At 44.2% G+C, this 18,167-nt stretch overlaps 1 protein-coding gene across 1 annotated transcript in view; it reads left to right on the top strand.

The window, feature by feature from the left end:
• The first annotated feature begins 508 nt into the window (after positions 1 to 508).
• LOC102259099 (zinc finger protein 304) overlaps positions 509 to 18,167 on the top strand; it is a 23,258-nt gene continuing 5,599 nt past the window's right edge. The window contains exons 1-3 of the mRNA XM_014532093.1: positions 509 to 653; positions 1,904 to 1,974; positions 13,426 to 13,545. Coding sequence (XP_014387579.1) covers positions 533 to 653; positions 1,904 to 1,974; positions 13,426 to 13,545 — 312 coding nt within the window. The 5' untranslated portion in view covers positions 509 to 532. The remainder of the gene's footprint in view (positions 654 to 1,903; positions 1,975 to 13,425; positions 13,546 to 18,167) is intronic.

Raw genomic sequence — 18,167 nt, 5'->3', positions numbered from 1 at the left:
CCCACCCTATATTCATGACACCCACTGTGTTGACAAGTGACAGTGTGGCCTACATGTGAGTCCCAGAGCAGTATCATCTACTATACCAGTGATGGCGAACCTTTTGAGCTCGGCGTGTCAGCATTTTGAAAAACCTTAACTTAACTCTGGTGCCGTGTCACATATATAAATTTTTTGATATTTGCAACCATAGTAAAACAAAGATTTATATTTTTGATATTTATTTTATATATTTAAATGCCATTTAAGAAAGAAAAATAAACCAAAAAAATGATTTCGCAAGTCACCTCTGACAAGCATGTCATAGGTTCGCCATCACTGATCTATACGGACATCTGCCCTTATTGTTGTGTGAAAACACAGTATCAGTAGGAATATAAGGAGAGAGTGACTTTGATGGGACCAATGCCTGGTATCTTTTCTGATGTCAGGAGATGAGGGAGCAGATATATGTGAATGTGGGGAACATTATGAACATAAAATCCTTGGAGTGAAGTGCTCATGGGCTGTACTGTCCCCATTATGACAGGATATGAACTTTGAGGACGTGGCCATTGCCTTCTCTCAGGAGGAGTGGGGGCTCCTTGATGAGGCTCAGAGACTTCTGTACTGCGATGTGCTGCTGGAAGGGTTTGCACTGGTATCATCTGTAGGTAAGACCTTCACATCTCTCCTAGTGTCCTGAAGTGATGTCCTCTCTTCCTTTCTTTTCCAAATGTAGCTTTCTCTCTCCCCCAGCCAGACCATGGGCTAGTTTTACCAACTCTCCTGTAAATGTGCTGTGGCTTCCAGTGCTGACTTGTGATGTGTGGAGATCCCTTAGCAAAGGACTCCATGATTAACCTTCAAATCCATTGCCTCAAATAGTGCAGGAAGTATTCGGGAATCAGGATTATTGGGGAAAGCTTAATGGGTCCCACCTTGAACTTTCTTTTCCTGTGAGGGTGACTATGTCCACATGCATGGCTTCCATTTCTGACCCCTTCCTCAGCTAAAGGCTGTTTGTGACTATGCCAGATTATGGTCTTTATTTACAGGAACCACGGCAGTTCTGTAAGACATTCCTTCCATTGTTTGTAATATTCTGTTACCTAGATACTATTACATGCTGTGTGTATCAGGGCCAGTGCTGGCTGGCCACCTTTGTTGCCTTTCAGTAAAACTCAGAATATTTGTGTTTTATGTGCTTGTACAGTAGATGGTGGAAAGAGAACCCTAGTTTTTTTCACAGGGTGAACTAAGAGGTAGTAGAGCTCGATTGAGGTGCACCTAGGGGCAGCTTTGTCCTAAGGGTTGTGTTTAGAGAATACCAGGAACCTGCTCATGTCCAACAGAGTTTAGGTTCAAGTGCCACTGGCAGCAGCTCATTTCTACCTTTTCACTCCCATGCTTGACACTTTGATGACTTCTCTTTTCATCTGTGACTTCCTGGATTTTAGCTACCTTTACCTCTGTGGCCTTTTTGCATCCCCTGTCCACCTGTAAGGCTCTCTGCAGTATCCTCAAATGTTAACCTGTACACATGTGCTTACATAGTCCACAACACAACCACCTCATGTCTTGAATTTTACTTGGAATAAGATGTGAGCAACCTTCTGCATAGCTTGCCCATGTCACCAGCAGACAAGCCCAGCTGAACACTGTTAACAGAATGAAGAGACGATCCAGCTTCTATTCCATATGGTGCTTGCCATGTTTGTTTATATTTTGTTTGGGATCGTTCCCGTTTCATGATATTCAGTAGCACAGAACTTCACAGCAGCATCTTATATATTCTTCCTACAGATATGTTACTGCCAGACAAGTACATGGAACCAACATCTTTAGTGCAACACTTTTGTAAAGGCACTTCTCCCTGTCACCACAGTCGACATTCATTTCAGCACTATTTTTCTGTTTTCAGGTTGTTGGCATAAATCGAATGGGGTGGAGGCCTGTTCTGAGCAGAATGTATCTGTACAAGGGGAGTCACAGGTCAGGGCTTCTAAGACAGCTCCAGCAACCCAGAGGACCCATCTTTGTAAGCGGTGTTTCTCAGTGTTCAAAGAAATTCTGCATCTGACGGAGTCACAAGCAGCAGACTTTGAGCAGAAAGGCTTCGTCAGTGATGCATGTTTGACAGGCTTGTGTTTCAGTGCAAACCCTCACCAGCAACAGAGGGAAGCCAGTGGAGAGAAGCCCTGGAAAGGAGCTGTGGACAGGGCCTCATTTGTGACCAGGTTCAGCTTCTACTTACCAGGGCTGCCTTAAGCCAGTAGGGAGGTTGGGGAAGACTTCCCAGCCATCTCAGAGGTTCTGCAGAACCAGGCCACTCTCAACACTGAGGAGCCACACAGTGGCAGTGAGATTTCACAGGAATTACTCAATAGAAACAGGCATCACCAATGCAATAAATGTGAAAACGCTGCCAGCCACAACCAGAACCTTGTTCAACATCAGGGCATCTGCTCTGGAGAAGTGAAATATGAGTGCAATATATGTGGGAAAGTTTTCAGATGTATCTTTAACCTCAATAGACATAGGAGAGTTCACACTAGAGAAAAGTCCTATCAGTGTACTGACCATGGGAAGTCCTTCCATCAGAGGTCTTCCCTCACTAAACACCATAGAGTTCACACTGGAGAAAAAGCTTACAAATGTAGTGAATGTGGAAAGTCATTTAGGTGCAGTTACCACCTTTTTATACACAAGAGCTTTCACACTGGAGAAAAGCCCCATCAATGTAGTGATTGTGGGAAATGCTTTAGTGATAGCTCTCACCTTATTAAACATCACAGAGTTCACACTGGAGAAAAACATTATGAGTGTAGCGAATGTGGGAGGTCATTCAGGCAAAACTCTGCTCTCAGAAACCATCAGAGAGTTCACACTGGAGAAAAGCCGTATGAGTGTAGTGATTGTGGCAAGTCCTTCAGTATTAGGTCTAGCCTCACTGTACATGAGAGAATTCACACTGGAGAAAAACCTTATAAGTGTAGTGAATGTGGGAAGTCTTTCAGGCAAAACTCCATTCTCACAGAGCACCAGAGAGTTCACACTGGCAAAAAGCCGTATGAGTGTAGTGACTGTGGAAAGTCATTCAGGCAAATCTCTACTCTTAATAAACATCAGAGAGTTCACACTGGAGAAAAGCCATATGAGTGTAGTGACTGTGGGAAGTCATTCAGGCAAATCTCTAGTCTCAATAAACATTAGAGAGTTCACACTGGAGAAAAGCCATATGAGTGTAGTGACTGTGGGAAGTCATTCAGGCAAATCTGTACTCTCAATAAACTTCGGAGAGTTCACACTGGAGAAAAGCCATATGAGTAGTGATTGTGGGAAGTCCTTTAGCAGAAGTTCTACTCTCATTCGACACCACAGAGTTCACACTGGAAAAGCGCCTCATGAGTGTATTAAATGTGGGAAATCTTTTCGCTACAAATCTTTCCTCGTTCAACACTTGAGAGTACACACTGGAGAAAAGCTTTAAATGTGCAGGGAATTTTTTATCTTTCTCACTCAGAATAACAATACCAATGGAGAAACTTTTACACCCATTTACAAGGAATACCTTGTAACAGAACATACATTCTGCTAGATTCCTTATAAGTTTCAGGTACAATTTGAGGTTTTCAGAAACTGCATCATACCTGCTAACCCAGTCAGGCCTCCTACCTGATTGATGTCACTGAGAGTATTTGTGGGGAAACTATTTCCCCCCTACCACCTGGCTCACCTTTAGAGTGTGCATCACTCACAGCCTCTGCATACTCTGGGGTTGTGCTTGAGAATATCATGAATATTCAAAGCTCCTGGCTGGATCTTCATTCCTTTCTCTCTGACTAGAGAATTGATCTGACCCAGGTTTTGTCAAAAGCCCCCTGCCTCAGCTAAGAAGTGCTACCTCTTTCAGAGACATTATGGTTCTCACATTATGCTGTGGGGAATTGTTTCAGGTTCCAATTCACCATCCTGCAAATCTCTTGCTGTCCTTTTTCTGGTTTATGATCTTTATGGAAAGGTGTTTTTTCTTTGGTATCTTTCATTTTGTTGGTTGTATTTTTTCCCTGGGATGATTGAAAGGAAAGTAGTGATCTGTTAGCCTGGACAGGTGAACAGATATGGTGGGTCCCAAACTATCTGTGCTTTGGAAGGCACCGCTTCATGGCAGAAAATCACTTTGTTCAATATTGGCTGATTTTGTATTGCCGACCAAGGCCATGAGAGAAAGTGGGCATGACTTTGTGGTTCTAATTTGCTGTCTGGTGCCTCTTTTATTGTAGAGGTCAGTGGTCTCCCTGAAGAGGAGGCCTTAATTGTGCCCCTGTGAACAATATGAATTATGTTCTCTGCTCACAGTGTGTATTACATAAATGTCAGCAATGTTTAGGGGAACTACTCTCCACATGCTCCAAAGAGGCCATGTGTCATGATGTATGAGATTTCATAGGTTGGTGTCACTTGTTGTAAGACTCTGAGGTGGAATTGGGACATAAACACTGTTTGCGTAGTCATGGGAGACACTGCAGTTAAACTAGATGAAAAGTACCTCTTCTGGACATAAATCCAAAATTACTCCAGGGCCTGTGGCTTGTATGATATTTGAGGACATACTGAGGACCTCCATCGCTATTTCCTGTAGCTGAAATTACTGGCAGAGTAAATAATCTAATGGTTTTGTGGATTCCCCGAGTCCATCTGTGGTGTTCACCTCAAGGTTGTTGCTCAACAGGCAAGACTCAAAGCTAGAGGAAGGGTGATTCTGTAATCAGCCCCAGGATGTGTCTTTTGTAACCAGTCAGCATTCCTGTTGATTCCAATGGCAATAGTCTTCACAGCTTGCCACCTTTTGCTTCCACTAAGGCAAGGCAGGTCCTCCCAGGAAATGAGAACTAACATGCAACAGAGAGCATCTTTTTAATGTGTGCTCTTTGGTGAGCCCTGACTTAGAGCTAAAGCTGTGAAATTGTCACATTTGAAATAAACTCACCTATAACTCATACACAGGGTGGTGCAATAATGTGCTTACAGTTGTAAGTTCAGAAAACACAGAGGTTATTCTTTTTAATAAACTAGAAAATAATTGTATTCTTTTTTGGGGGGAGAGAGAGAATAAGAGGCTGAAAGAAAGAGATACACATTGAAATGCTGCCTCATTCACGCCCCCTACTGGGGATCCATTTGGGGATGTGCACTGACCTGGAATCCAACCAGAAACATTTCAGTGAATGGCATGACACCCAACCAGCTGAGGATACTGGCCGGGGAAGAGTTTATTCCTGTATTATTACTATAAACTAGTGGCCCTTTGCACAAAGAGATTCCTGCAATAGGCCTTCCCTTCTCCTGGCTGCCAGCACCAGGTTTCCTTCGGCACCCGGGACTCAGGCCTTCACTCCGGCCGCTCACTCCAGCCGCAGTGGAGAACCCAAGCCTCTTCAGTCATCTTCAGCCTTCCGTCTTCGCTCGGCACCTGCGTATGCAAATTAACCGCCATCTTTGTTGGGTTGATTTGCATACTCATCCAATTGGCTGGTGGGCGTAGCGGAGTGACACCAATTTGCATGTTCCTCTTTTATTAGTGTAGATTATTGTATTATTTTCCATAAAAGCAACACTAAACCTTATTTTGCCACATCCTGTATTTTCCTACTGCCCTGTTGTAATCTCTCTTTCTGCCTTTCTCAGCCCTCCATGCACTCATGGATTTTCATAGAATAGTTCATACTGTTCATAATTTTATAGGCACAATTTATGTGTACTTTTTAACAAATGCTGATTTCCTCCATGCTACACAGTCATTTTGAGATTCAATACAAATGCTTATGTGGAGAGTGAATTATTTTTTTTATTGCTGAGTAGCACTGGGTTCTGTGAATAACCCCTTTATCTATTGATCTATGTTTTTTGTTATTTGCAGGTTTGGGATATTATAAATAAGTCTTTTGAGAATATTTTCATTCACTTCTCTATATAGACATATGTTTTACTTATCAATCTGTTGTGTAGGTGAATGTTTTACATTTAAGATATGTGGAACTGTGACCCAAAATGTCATTCCCGTTGGCTTCCCACTAACCCACAATATATAAAAATTCCAATTTTTCTGCTACCCTGCAAGGACAAACAATGGTTAACCTTTTCAAATAGTAACCCCAGAAATGCATATAATGTTCACTTGCTTTTGTTTTAATTCCATCTACCAAGGAATTTTTATGGTGAACATTTGTTTTTATCTGCTTTGTTAAAATGTCTGCTGAGAATCTTTTTCAACTTGTTTAAATAAATTTATTATTTTACCCAAAGAAGGACTGTGCAGCATCTAAGACATATGCTTAAACTTCCCTCATTCCTCAGTGACTCAAGTGACTCTTTGCCATATAGAACCATAGGTTTTGAATCCTGAAAGGAAAATTTTTTCTCAGTTTTAATGCTATGTACAACTGAAGTCAACTTATACCATATACTTATACATTTAGTCTGCATTGTTAACATTCAGAGCCACTCTTATTTAAATCTAAGCATTCATTAATACATTAAGTGACGTGTAGGTTTGTAGTATTTGTCAATTTCCTGGTGTAAAAAATCTCATCATGGTCCGTTTTAAACTGCCAAAATGATAGCATTGAACACGGACATGATTCCAGTAACACATCATTGTATTGTATTTCCCAGAAACTGATACAGTAGCAACAAATATGCTTCAGAACTTTCCTAATAACACCGTAAAATTATTGGGAAGCCTCAAGTTTTAAACCTTCTTTAATGTTTCATTTAAATATAATTGATTTAAAATATATATGTATTTTTAAACATACACTTTTGTGTTTCCATGTATTCCTGCATCACTGAATCCAAGGTCGTCCTGTCCTTATCAGAGCTTCATTTTCCGCCTTTAAAATAACTGATGGGAAACACAGTTTTCCTTTGAAACAGCTCACATGAAATGTATCCATGTGAAAAAGACATGTATGACACCCACGAATCCCATTCTAGCCTTCCACCACTATCTGTCTTCATGATGTTTTTGTGTCTGGCTCATCTCAGACAAATTATTGGGTTATTTTACTTAAATTGTCATATATGTCCGGCGGTGGCCAAATAGCTCAGAGGGTCAGAGAATCATGTCAATCACACCAAGGTTGCAAGTTTCATCCCAGGTCAGGACAATTACAAGCATCAACCAAAGAAGGTATAAAAATAACGGAACCAAAAAATTGATGAATCTCTCTATATCCCTATTTTTTCTTTTTCTGTAATATCAATATATACTTTAATCACCCAGTCAATCCACACACTTTTGAACAACAGAGCTGCCCCGGGACCCCATGGTGACCAGCAGCCAGGGTTCTCATGGGGGCAGAGCAGGCAATGATGCTCTATGGGTGGTGCCAGGGCTGTCAGGGTAGCAGGTGGGGGGCCTGGGCTGAGCTGCACCAGCACCCACAGTCCACACACTTGTGAACACCAAAGCTGCCCTGGGATCCCATGGTGACCAGCAGCCAGGGTTCTCACGGGGGCAGAGCAGGCAATGATGTAGAAAGGAGTATGGGCGGTGCCAGGGCTGTCAGTGTAGCAGGTGGGGGGCCTGAGCTGAGCTGCACCAGCACCCACAGGGGACAACGACACAGTGTGCTCCCTGGACTGAAACCAAAGCAGCCGGGAGAAGCTCTGGGCCTGGACGTGCCCCTTGTGGTCTCTGCACCTTCCACCCGGGTGTTGATCCAGGGCTATTTCACCTTCAGGTGGTTGCAGAGCTCAGTTTCCTCTCAGGTGTCAAGGCTGGGAGCAGCGGTGGCAGATGGGCAGCTGGTGTGGGCAGAAAAACTCAGGTAGTTCCCAGGGAGAGTTGGTGCTGGGCCGTGTGTTTGGCTCTGAGGCCCTCTCTAGTCCTAGTCCAGGCTAGTGGCCGCTCTGTTCTTTGGGACCATGGTTAGTGGGAGATAAGCAAGCTCTGCTACATGAGTTCCGGGGGGATTATCTCCTAGGAGTGAGCATGTGCTCCAAGAAAACTTGTGACCCAGGCAGAGCCAACCTAGTCCACAATGATGAGGTGCTCCAGCCATTGACCTGCCCAGGGAGGGAGAGGAGCTCTCTCTGCAGAGGCTGAGTCCCTGTCTGCCCTCTGCTGAGCCACCTGGTCCTCTGTTGGGTTGGAAGTGTCTTGAAGATTAGACAGTGAAGGAGATTGTAGATATTTATCAATGTAGGGAAAGAAAATGGCCCTGAACTTTCCTTAATGGGTAAACATCCACCCTGGCTGGCCCAGTGTGCCTCAGTGCTAAGAGAGTCAGCAAGCATAGTTCTCCAGAGGAAAATGACAAATACAGAAATTTACAAGGAGACAGTCATGATGGTAAATTTCCACAGAATTTCAAAAAATCTGGACAAAAGTCACCATAATGGGGCAGGATATGCAATAGATGAAATAATATTTGAGAGAATAAAGAGCCTTACATCTGTTTCAAGAAATCATCTTTAGAAAATCAACTACAACCTCCACATGGTCTCCTCTGGATTCTCTAGCTTAAGAAAACTGCCATTTGGCTTCCTGTGTCGCTGGCAGGGATGATTGACATTAGAAATGTGGGTGTCTCCTCATAACAGTTCCTAGTTCACCACAGGTTCATGCACAGAATTAATTAATGGAAACCACAGACTCACCATTGATGTGAATGTCAGCATTTTTACCACCTGATGGAGCATTCACCCGGGCAATGCAAAAGATGAGACTTGTAATCAGGGTAGTGCCTGATGTTTATTTAAAAGAAAATGGATGCCGGATGCTTGCAGTCCTGTACCTTCCCAATCTACACACCATGTGGGTGTTCACCTCGAGCACAGTGCGGAGCCCAGGCAGCCATGGATTTACCCAGGGTCACACTAACAAGTGGGTTCTGAGTTTACTGCAAATGACATCTGAACAAACTCCTTTTTTCTGAGTTCCACTCCTTTGAATCCTGCCAGTGACAGTTTAGGGAAGCTCTGGGACAATGTCTACCTGAATGAGGGGACAGGGACCCATCCTGACCGACTTCCACTGTCATTTCCTGCCAATCCCCACTCCTATCCCAGGCCCTGCACAGTCTCCCAAAGAGGCTGGCGCCATGTGGTCGACCTACTTGGCCCATAAAGTTAGTCAGGTTCTGGTGCAGAACCCGGGTGTTGGCTGCAGCCTCTGATGTGCTGTGATCAATGAAATGTGGAGGGAGCGAAGCTGTTACCTCTGACACAAGAGTCTGGAAGCACTGAGACTGGCATTCCCTCTGTCCATCTCTGATAACACCCATCAGGTACCTACATAGTGCTTCTCCTTTATTCCCATCTCAGGAGAACCAGGGTGGACATGCGTTATGAACAAGAAACATACCTTCTTTTTTTATTAGCAATATTTTTTTAAAAAATATATTTTATTGACTTTTTACAGAGAGGAAGGGAGAGAGATAGAGAGTTAGAAACATCGATCAGCTGCCTCCTGCACATCTCTTACTGGGGATGTGCCCGCAACCAAAGTACATGCCCTTGAACGGAATCAAACCCGGGACCTTTCAGTCCGCAGGCTGCCGCTCTATCCACTGAGCCAAACCGGTTTTGGCGAAACATACCTTCTTTAGTATAAGCCATTAAAGCTTTGGGGCTGTTCATTACCTGCAATAACATCACCTCTCCTAATGGGAACACAACCCCTATTCTACTCTCCAGGAGGCAGCAGAGCCTAACATTAGAAGCCAGAGCTCTGTTGTTGGAGACACATGGGTTTGACTTCCAGCCCTGCCTTTTATTAACTCTACAATCAGGCAATTTATGTTGAGTATCTGAGCCTGGATTTCCTCCCCATAAAATAGTTGATTAAATCATCTCAGGTGTGGAGAGGATTAAATGAAATAATAATAATGCATATATATAAGGCATTAAATTCATGGCCCGGCACATGCAGTGAACATTCAGTAACTGTTAGCTCCACCGCTTCACAATGTGTACTGACTGCAGACATTCAGACAATGTAGGAAACATCAACCTGTTGGCCTCTGTATCCTTTCAAATACTACTTTTAAAGTAATAGGATAGGATCATATATATTCTCTCATAGCCTGCATTTTCTCTTAATAATGTCATAGTTTTATATAAAAAATAAAAATCTGATGACTGGAGTGACTCAATTGGTTGAACAACCTCTCATGCAAAGAAAGGTTGCCAGTTCGATTCCTGGTGAGGACACTCAGTAGCGGTGTGTGTGGGCTCGGTGGAGGCTTGCAGAAGGAGGCTGATCGGTGTTTCTCTCCATCATTTAGATCTATAGTCTTCAGGAATCAGTGAACTAGTACTTTTCACTTCAGGGAGCATTCTGAGCTTCATCCAATCTGAAATAATATCTCCAAACAAGAGATCAGTTGCAGACAACACTCCCTAGAAACCTGCAGCCAGCCACCAAAACCTAAGGTTGTCATTTCCCAGTGCCGATCAGGTGCCCCATGGCCAATACTGCAATGGTCAGCGAGTACTTGGGATCCTAATGCCACCTGTTGGGCCTGCAAAAATACATTACCCAACGGGCAATGCGCCTAGTGATGGCTGGGTTTAGCTAATGAAAGCTCAGGAGAGGCGCATTATCCAGTGCTCATCGCTTGGCTGTGACTTCCGGAGTCTTTCTCCCTGTGGTCCTTTTGACCTCTTTATTCTGTTACCATAGCCAGAGGCTCCAGCGCTGGGGGTTTAAACTACATTGAGGCATCAGAGGCAGTGTCCCTGCTCTGCAAGGTGTGTCTGAAGCTTGCTGAGCAGCCACTGGTGCAACTGAAGCCTCCTTGCTTCCCAGACTCCCCTCTGCTTACAGAGTTCCATTCAGCCTCACACCATTTACGCTCCAGGCTCTGGTGAGGGAGCCTGTCAGGTCCTGCAGTCCAGGTCACAGTTTCCAGAAGAGTGAGTCTCAGGTGGGTGACGCACGGTGTGACACGGTGAAAGAGGGAAACAGACTGCAATGCCAGCCAGTAAGGACGTGGTGGAGTGGCTCACCTGGGAGGATACCAGACACCGGGGTCTGTTTAATGTCAAAAGGCAACAAAGAAGGTGAAGCAAAGTTTTGGGTGAGGAATTTTTCCTTCATTTCAGGAATCTGCTGCCGTTGTTGGCTGTGAAGACATGAGGGCCATTGTGTGAGGGAGAGTTCTAACCTTTTCTCAAAACTTCTCAGAGGAAGAACCAACTAGGAGAGAGGACAACAGTTAAGGACAGGAAGAAGAAGTCCTTTAAAATACAGAAACCTAGCAAGAGTGTGCACTGAGGACCGAGCCCTAAAGTAATGCTGGCATCTCAAAGTCACCTGACCCTGGGGCTGGGCAGCCCAACTCATGGATCCTGGTGGTGGTTGCCAGGCTCTCAACAGACCTTTAGTTTCCACAGATTCCTGCCGATGCGGAACCACTTAGGGGGACTTGTTTGTGGAGCTTATTTCAGGGCCTCCCAATCTTATGGCTTCTGGGACTGTCCAGCCACTCTTCCAGCCATTAGATGTGGGGATCTTGAAGACTCACCAATCCCGGAATACTAAGTTCTGTATTTAAATATATGAGTAGTTCCTGTTTTGGCAACCAGTGGAATGGGATATGAGAGGTCCTCCCAGGCATATGTTCTAGAATATGCAAAGGCTTAGAGTAAAGACAGGGTTTGTGGGGGGACTTTGAAGTATCTTTAAACAATCAATAAAATATATATTTTTTAAAAATGGTATCGGGAATGTAGGTACCAGGGTAGAGTTGTAGGTCATCTGTTTTTAACTGAAGACCAAAGAGCAATTTAAACAAGATGAGACTTCAGCTGTTGTATATTTACTTATTGAACACACACCAGGATTTTTTAAAAATATATTTTTATTGATTTGAGAGAGGAAAGGAGAGAGCTAGAGAGATAGAAACATCAATGATGAGAGAGAAATATTGATTGGCTGCCTCCTGCACATCCCCTAATCGGGGAGGGGGGGGAGGAATCGAGCCTGAAACCCGGGCATGTGCCCTTGGCCAGAATCGAACCTGGGACCCTTTAGTCAGCAGGCCAATGCTCTATTCACTGAGCCAACTGACTAGGGCACACCAAGATTTTGATTGAGCTTTGTCTGGGGTGTTGTCCTCAGTCTGGTTGATTTGCTTAGGGGCATGAGTGGTCATCTGTGAGACTCACTGGGCAGGGCTAGAGGGCATTAGGTGATGGGACTTGAGTGCCGAAGGCTGTGACTGGAGAATGGAGATCAGGTGCAGCACCAGTGGAGGTTGAGTCTGCATATATGAGACCTGATGTAGTTCTCAATAGATGAGGTTGAGGGAAAATACAGTCAGGGAAGGAAACCTTCATAGCCGGACTTGAGGCTGCCTCAATGAGTGTGGGCTCTCAGAGTGGGTATAGAACTTAATCCTTTTTGGATTTGCCAAGCAGTCACTATACCACACATGCCGAGTATTGACTAGGAAACCAAGGATGTGACTATGGGGGCTGTGGGTGTGGAGTGCAGGTGTGAGAGAGGTGTGGCGAAAGAGTGTGCCCTTGGAGAGGGCCTGTGCATTCATGCATGCAGGGCCCTAACATTGATATAAGAGGGAATGAAGTTTGAGTTCATTTCTGGTGATGTCGGGATACTATGATATGATGAATTTCAGATCAATTCCTGAAAAGAGGGTGTGGTCTGGTGGTATATTCCTGGTCCAGATTTTAGGAGAAATTTATGTGCACACCTGCCTTTTGTTGTTGAGGGCTGTTACAGTGATCAATAGGAATTAGATAGCATTCATCAGTTTCATCTGGCTTGCAAATATCCACTAGCTTGGGGAAGGGTGAGAGAGAAATAAATTATAGAGGTGGTGTATTCGACATTTGGATAATAAGATAAATAGAAAATAAACTGTGCTCGTCATGGTCAATTCGTGTTACGTTTCACATTGTGCCTCTGGGAATGAAGGTGTGTGAGAGGTGTGGTTCAAAACTTATGTGCAGCAGGTAGTGCAAGGTGATGGCCTCAGCACCCTGGGATTGTGTTTAAAAGGTTGAAGTCTGATGCCATAATTTTCTGGGTTTGAAATTAGAATGGAGAGGGTGTCGACAAGGCTATTGCCTAACAGGAACAGTGTCAAATCACTCATAGTCTCCTTATGGACAACATCTCTCCCTACCCTATGTTCATGACACCCACTGTGCTGACAAAGGACAGTGTGGCCTCCATGTGAGTCCCAGAGCACAAGTATCATCTATATGGATATCTGCCCTTATTGTTGTGGGAAAACACACTGTCAGTAGGAATATAAGCAGAGAATGACTTTGATGGGACCAATGCTTGGTATCTTTTCTGGTATTAGGAGTTGAGGGAGCAGATATATGTAAAGTGTGGGGAGCATGATGAACATAAAATCCTTGGAGTGAAGCTGATCATGGACTGTACTTTCCCCATTATGACAGGATATGAACTTTGAGGACGTGTCCATTGCCTTCTCTCAGGAGGAGTGGGGGCTCCTTGATGAGGCTCAGAGACTTCTGTACTGCGATGTGATGCTGGAAGTATTTGCAGTGGTATCATCTGTAGGTAAGCCCTTCACATCTCTCCTAGTGTTCTGAATGATGTCCTCTCTTCTTTGTTTTCCAAATGTAGCTTTCTCTCTCCCACAGCCAGACCATGGGCTAGTTTCCCCAGCTGTCCTGTAAATGTGCTGTGGCTTCCAGTGCTGACTTTTGGTGTGTGGAGATCCCTGAGAAAAGGACTCCATGAATAATCCTGAAATCCATTGCTTCAAATAGTGCAGGAAGTATTCGGGAATCAGGATTATTGGCGAAAGCTTAATGGGTCCCACCTTGAACTTTCTTTTTCTGTGAGGGGGACTATGTCCACATGCATGGCTTCCACTTCTGACTTCTTCCTCAGCAAAGGGCTGTTTGTGACTATGCCAGGTTATGGTCTTTACCTATATGAACCACGTTCGGTTCTTGTAAGACATTCCTTCCATTGTTTGTAATATTCTCTTCCCTGGATACTATTACATGCTGCGTTGATCAGAGCCAGTGCTGGCTGCTCACCTCTGTTGTCTTTCAGTAAATGTCAGTATATTTGTGTTTTATGTGCTTGTACAGTAGAAGGTGCAAAGAGAACCCTAGTTTTTGTGTTTGTTTTATTTCCCCCCACAGTGTGAACTTGCAGGATGATCTAAGACAGTGGTTCTCAACCTTCTGACCCTTTAAATACAGTTCCTCATGTTGTGACCCAACCATAAAATTATTTTCGTTGCTACTTCATAAGTGTAATGTTGCTACTGTTATGAATCGTAATGTAAATATCTGATATGCAGGATGGTCTTAGGTGACCCCTGGGAAAGGGTCATTCGACCATCAAAGGGGTCCCAACCCACAGGTTGAGAACCGATGATCTAAGAGGTAGTCAAGCCAGGTTGAGGTGCACCTGGGAGACCTTTGTCCTAAGAGCTGTGTTTAGAGAATACTAGGAACCTGCTCATGTCCAACAGAGTTTAGGTTCAAGTGCCACTGGCAGCAGCTCATTTCTACCTTTTCATTCACATGTTTGACACTTGCTGACTTCTCTTTTGATCTGTGACTTCCCGGATTTTAGTTACCTTTACCTCTGTGGCCTTTTTGCATCCCCTGTCCACCTGTAAGGCTCTCTGCAGTATTCTCTAATGTTAACGTGCACATGTGTTATGAGATGCACACACGTGCTTACGTAGTCCTCAACACAACCTCCTCATTTCTTGTATTCTACTTGGAATAAGATGTAAGTAACCTTCTGCACAGCTTGCCCATGTCACCAGCAGACAAGCCCAGCTGAACACTGTTAGCAGAAGAATGAGCAGATGATCCAACTTCTATTCCATGTGGTGCTTGCCATGTTTCTTTATATTTTGTTTGGGATCTTCCCCGTTTCATGATCTTCAGTAGCACAGAACTTCACAGCAGCATCTTAATTTTCTTCCTACCGATATGTTACTGTCAGATAATTACATGGAACCAACATCTTAAGTGCAACACTTTTGTAAAGGCACTTCTCCCTGTCACACAGTCGACATTCATTTTGGCACTATTTTTCTGTTTTCAGGTTGTTGGCATAAAACGGATAATGTGGAGGCCTGTTCTGAGCAGAATATATCTGTACAAGGGGAGTCACAGGTCAGGGCTTCTAAGACAGCTCCAGCAACCCAGAGGACCCATCTTTGTAAGCGGTGTTTCTCAGTGTTCAAAGATATTCTGCATCTGACTGAATCACAAGCAGCAGACTTTGAGCAGAAAGCCTTTTTCAGTGATGCATGTTTGACAGGCTTGTGTTTCAGTGCAAACCCTCACCAGCAACAGAGGGAAGCCAGTGGAGAGAAGCCCTGGAAAGGAGCTGTGGACAGGGCCTCATTTGTGACCAGGTTCAGCTTCTACTTACCAGGGCTGCCTTCAGCCAGTAGGGAGGTTGGGGAAGACTTCCCAGCCATCTCAGAGCTTCTCCAGAACCAGGCCACTCTCAACACTGAGGAGCCACACAGTGGCAGTGAGATTTCACAGGAATTACTCAATAGAAACAGGCATCACCAATGCAATAAATGTGAAAACGCTGCCAGCCACAACCAGAACCTTGTTCAACATCAGGGCATCTGCTCTGGAGAAGTGAAATATGAGTGCAATACATGTAGGAAAGTTTTCAGATGTATCTTTAACCTCAATAGACATAGGAGAGTTCACACTAGAGAAAAGTCCTATCAGTGTACTGACCATGGGAAGTCCTTCCATCAGAGGTCTTCCCTCACTGAACACCACAGAGTTCACACTGGAGAAAAACCCTACAAATGTAATGAATGTGGAAAATCATTTAGGCGCAGTTACCATCTTTTTATACACAAGAGAGTTCACACTGGAGAAAAGGCATATGAGTGTCATGATTGTGAAAAGTCATTCAGGCAAAAGTCCAATCTCACTGTACACCAGAGAGTTCACACTGGCCAAAAGCCGTATGAGTGTAGTGACTGTGGGAAGTCATTCAGGCACAACTCTAATCTCAGTAAACATCAGAGAGTTCACACTGGAGAAAAAGCATATGAGTGTCATGATTGTGAAAAGTCATTCTGGCAAAAGTCCGGTCTCACAGTTCACCAGAGAGTTCACAGTGGTGAAAAGCCATATGAGTGTTTTGACTGTGGGAAGTCCTTTAGCAGAAGCTCTAATCTCATTCGACACCAGAGTTCACACTGGAAAAGCACCTCATGAGTGTATTGAATGTGGGAAATCTTTTCGCTACAAATCTCTCCTCGTTCAACACATGAGAGTACACACTGGAGAAAAGCTTTAAATGTGCAGGTAATTTTTTATCTTTCACTCAGAATAACAATACCAATGGAGAAAATTCTATACCCATTTACCTGAATAGGAATCCCTTTTATCAGAACATACACTCTGCTAGATTTTTTATAAGTTTCATGTACAATTGAGGTTTTCCAAAACTGCATCACACCTGCTAACTCAGTCAGGCCTCCTACCTGATTGATGTCACTGCGAGTATTTGTGGGGAAACTATTTCACCCCTACCACCTGGCTCACCTTTAGAGTGTGCATCACTCACAGCCTCTGCATACTCTGGGGTTGTGCTTGAGAATATCATGAATATTCCAAGCTTCATGCTGGATCTTCATTTCTTTCTCTCTGACTAGAGAATTGATCTGACCCAGGTTTTTGTCAAAAGCCCCCTGCCTCAGCTAAGAAGTGCTACCTCTTCAGGGCCATTGTGGTTCTCACTTTATGCTGTGGGGAATTGTTTCAGGTTCCAATTCACCATCCTGAAAACCTCTTGCTGTCCTTTCCTCTGGTTTATGATCTTTATGTAAAGGTGTTTTTTCTTTGGTACCTTAAGTTTTGTTGGATGTATTCACTTCCTGGGATGATTGAAAGGAAAATAGTGATATGTTAGTATGGACAGGTGAACAGATATGGTGGGTCCCAAACTATCTGTGCTTTGGAAGGCACTGCTTCATGGCAGAAAATCACTCTTTGTTCAATATTGGCTGATTTTTGCATCACTGACCAAGGCCTTGAGAGAAAGTGTGCATGACTTTGGGGTTCTAATTTGCTGCCTGGTGCCTCTTTTATCGAAGAGGTCATTGGTCACCCTGAATAGGCAGGGTTTATTGTGCTCTGTGAACAATATGAATTATATTCTCTGTGCACAGTATTTATTACTTAAGTGTCAGCAATATTTAGGCAAACTGCTGTCCACGTGCTGTAAAGAGGCCATGTGTCATGATGTATGCGATTTCATAGGATGGTGTTATTAGTTGTAAGACTCTAAGGTGGAATTAGTATCTACACTAATAAAAGACAAACATGCAAATTGCCGTATCTTCGCTAGGTCTTAAGCCACACCCGCCAGCCAATCAGAGTGGCTATATGCAAATTACTCCAACCAAGATGGTGGTTAATTTGCATATATGGGCTGGGAGCGAAGACTGAAGACAACATGGAAGGGAAGCGCTACAGAAGGGAGCAAAGTAGAGGCGGTGGAGACAGGATGTGGGTGGGGAAACCCAGCCACAGCAGCTGGGAGCGGGAGGGGAAACCCAGCCAGAGTGGCTGGGAGTGGGAGGGCAAACCCAGTTGCAGGGGCTGGGAGTGGGAGTGGAAACCCAGCCTCAGCAGCTGGGAGTGGGAGGGGAAACCCAGCCGGAGTGGCTGGGAGTGGGAGGGGAAATTCAGCCTGAGCAGCTGGGACAGGAGGGGAAACCCGCCTCAGTGGGGTTCTCTCCCTTCTCTGCTTTGTTCCAGCCACAGGAAGCCCTGTTCTTGCAGGAATCTTCCTCCAACGGGGTCTACTTGGGACATAAACACTGTTTGCATAGTCATGGGAGACACTGCAGTTAAACTAGATGAAAAGTGTCTCTTCTGGACGTAAATCCAAAATTACTCCGAGGCCTGTGGTTTGTATGATATTTGAGGACATTCTGAGGACCTCCATTGCTATTTCCTGTAGCTGAAGTCACTGGCAGAGAAAATAATCTAATGGTTTTGTGGATTCCCCAATTCCCTCTATGGTGTTCACCTCAAGGTTGTTGCTCAACAGGCAAGACCTCAAATCTAGAGGAAGCATAATGCTATAATCAGTCCCAGGATGTGTCTTTTGTAACCAGTCAGCATTCCTGTTGATTCCAATGGCAATAGTCTTCACT

This window comes from Myotis brandtii, unplaced genomic scaffold (assembly GCF_000412655.1).
Source record: "Myotis brandtii unplaced genomic scaffold, ASM41265v1 scaffold840, whole genome shotgun sequence".
In the NCBI taxonomy this organism is placed as follows: domain Eukaryota; kingdom Metazoa; phylum Chordata; class Mammalia; order Chiroptera; family Vespertilionidae; genus Myotis; species Myotis brandtii.
This window is presented reverse-complemented; position numbering and strand designations above follow the sequence as displayed.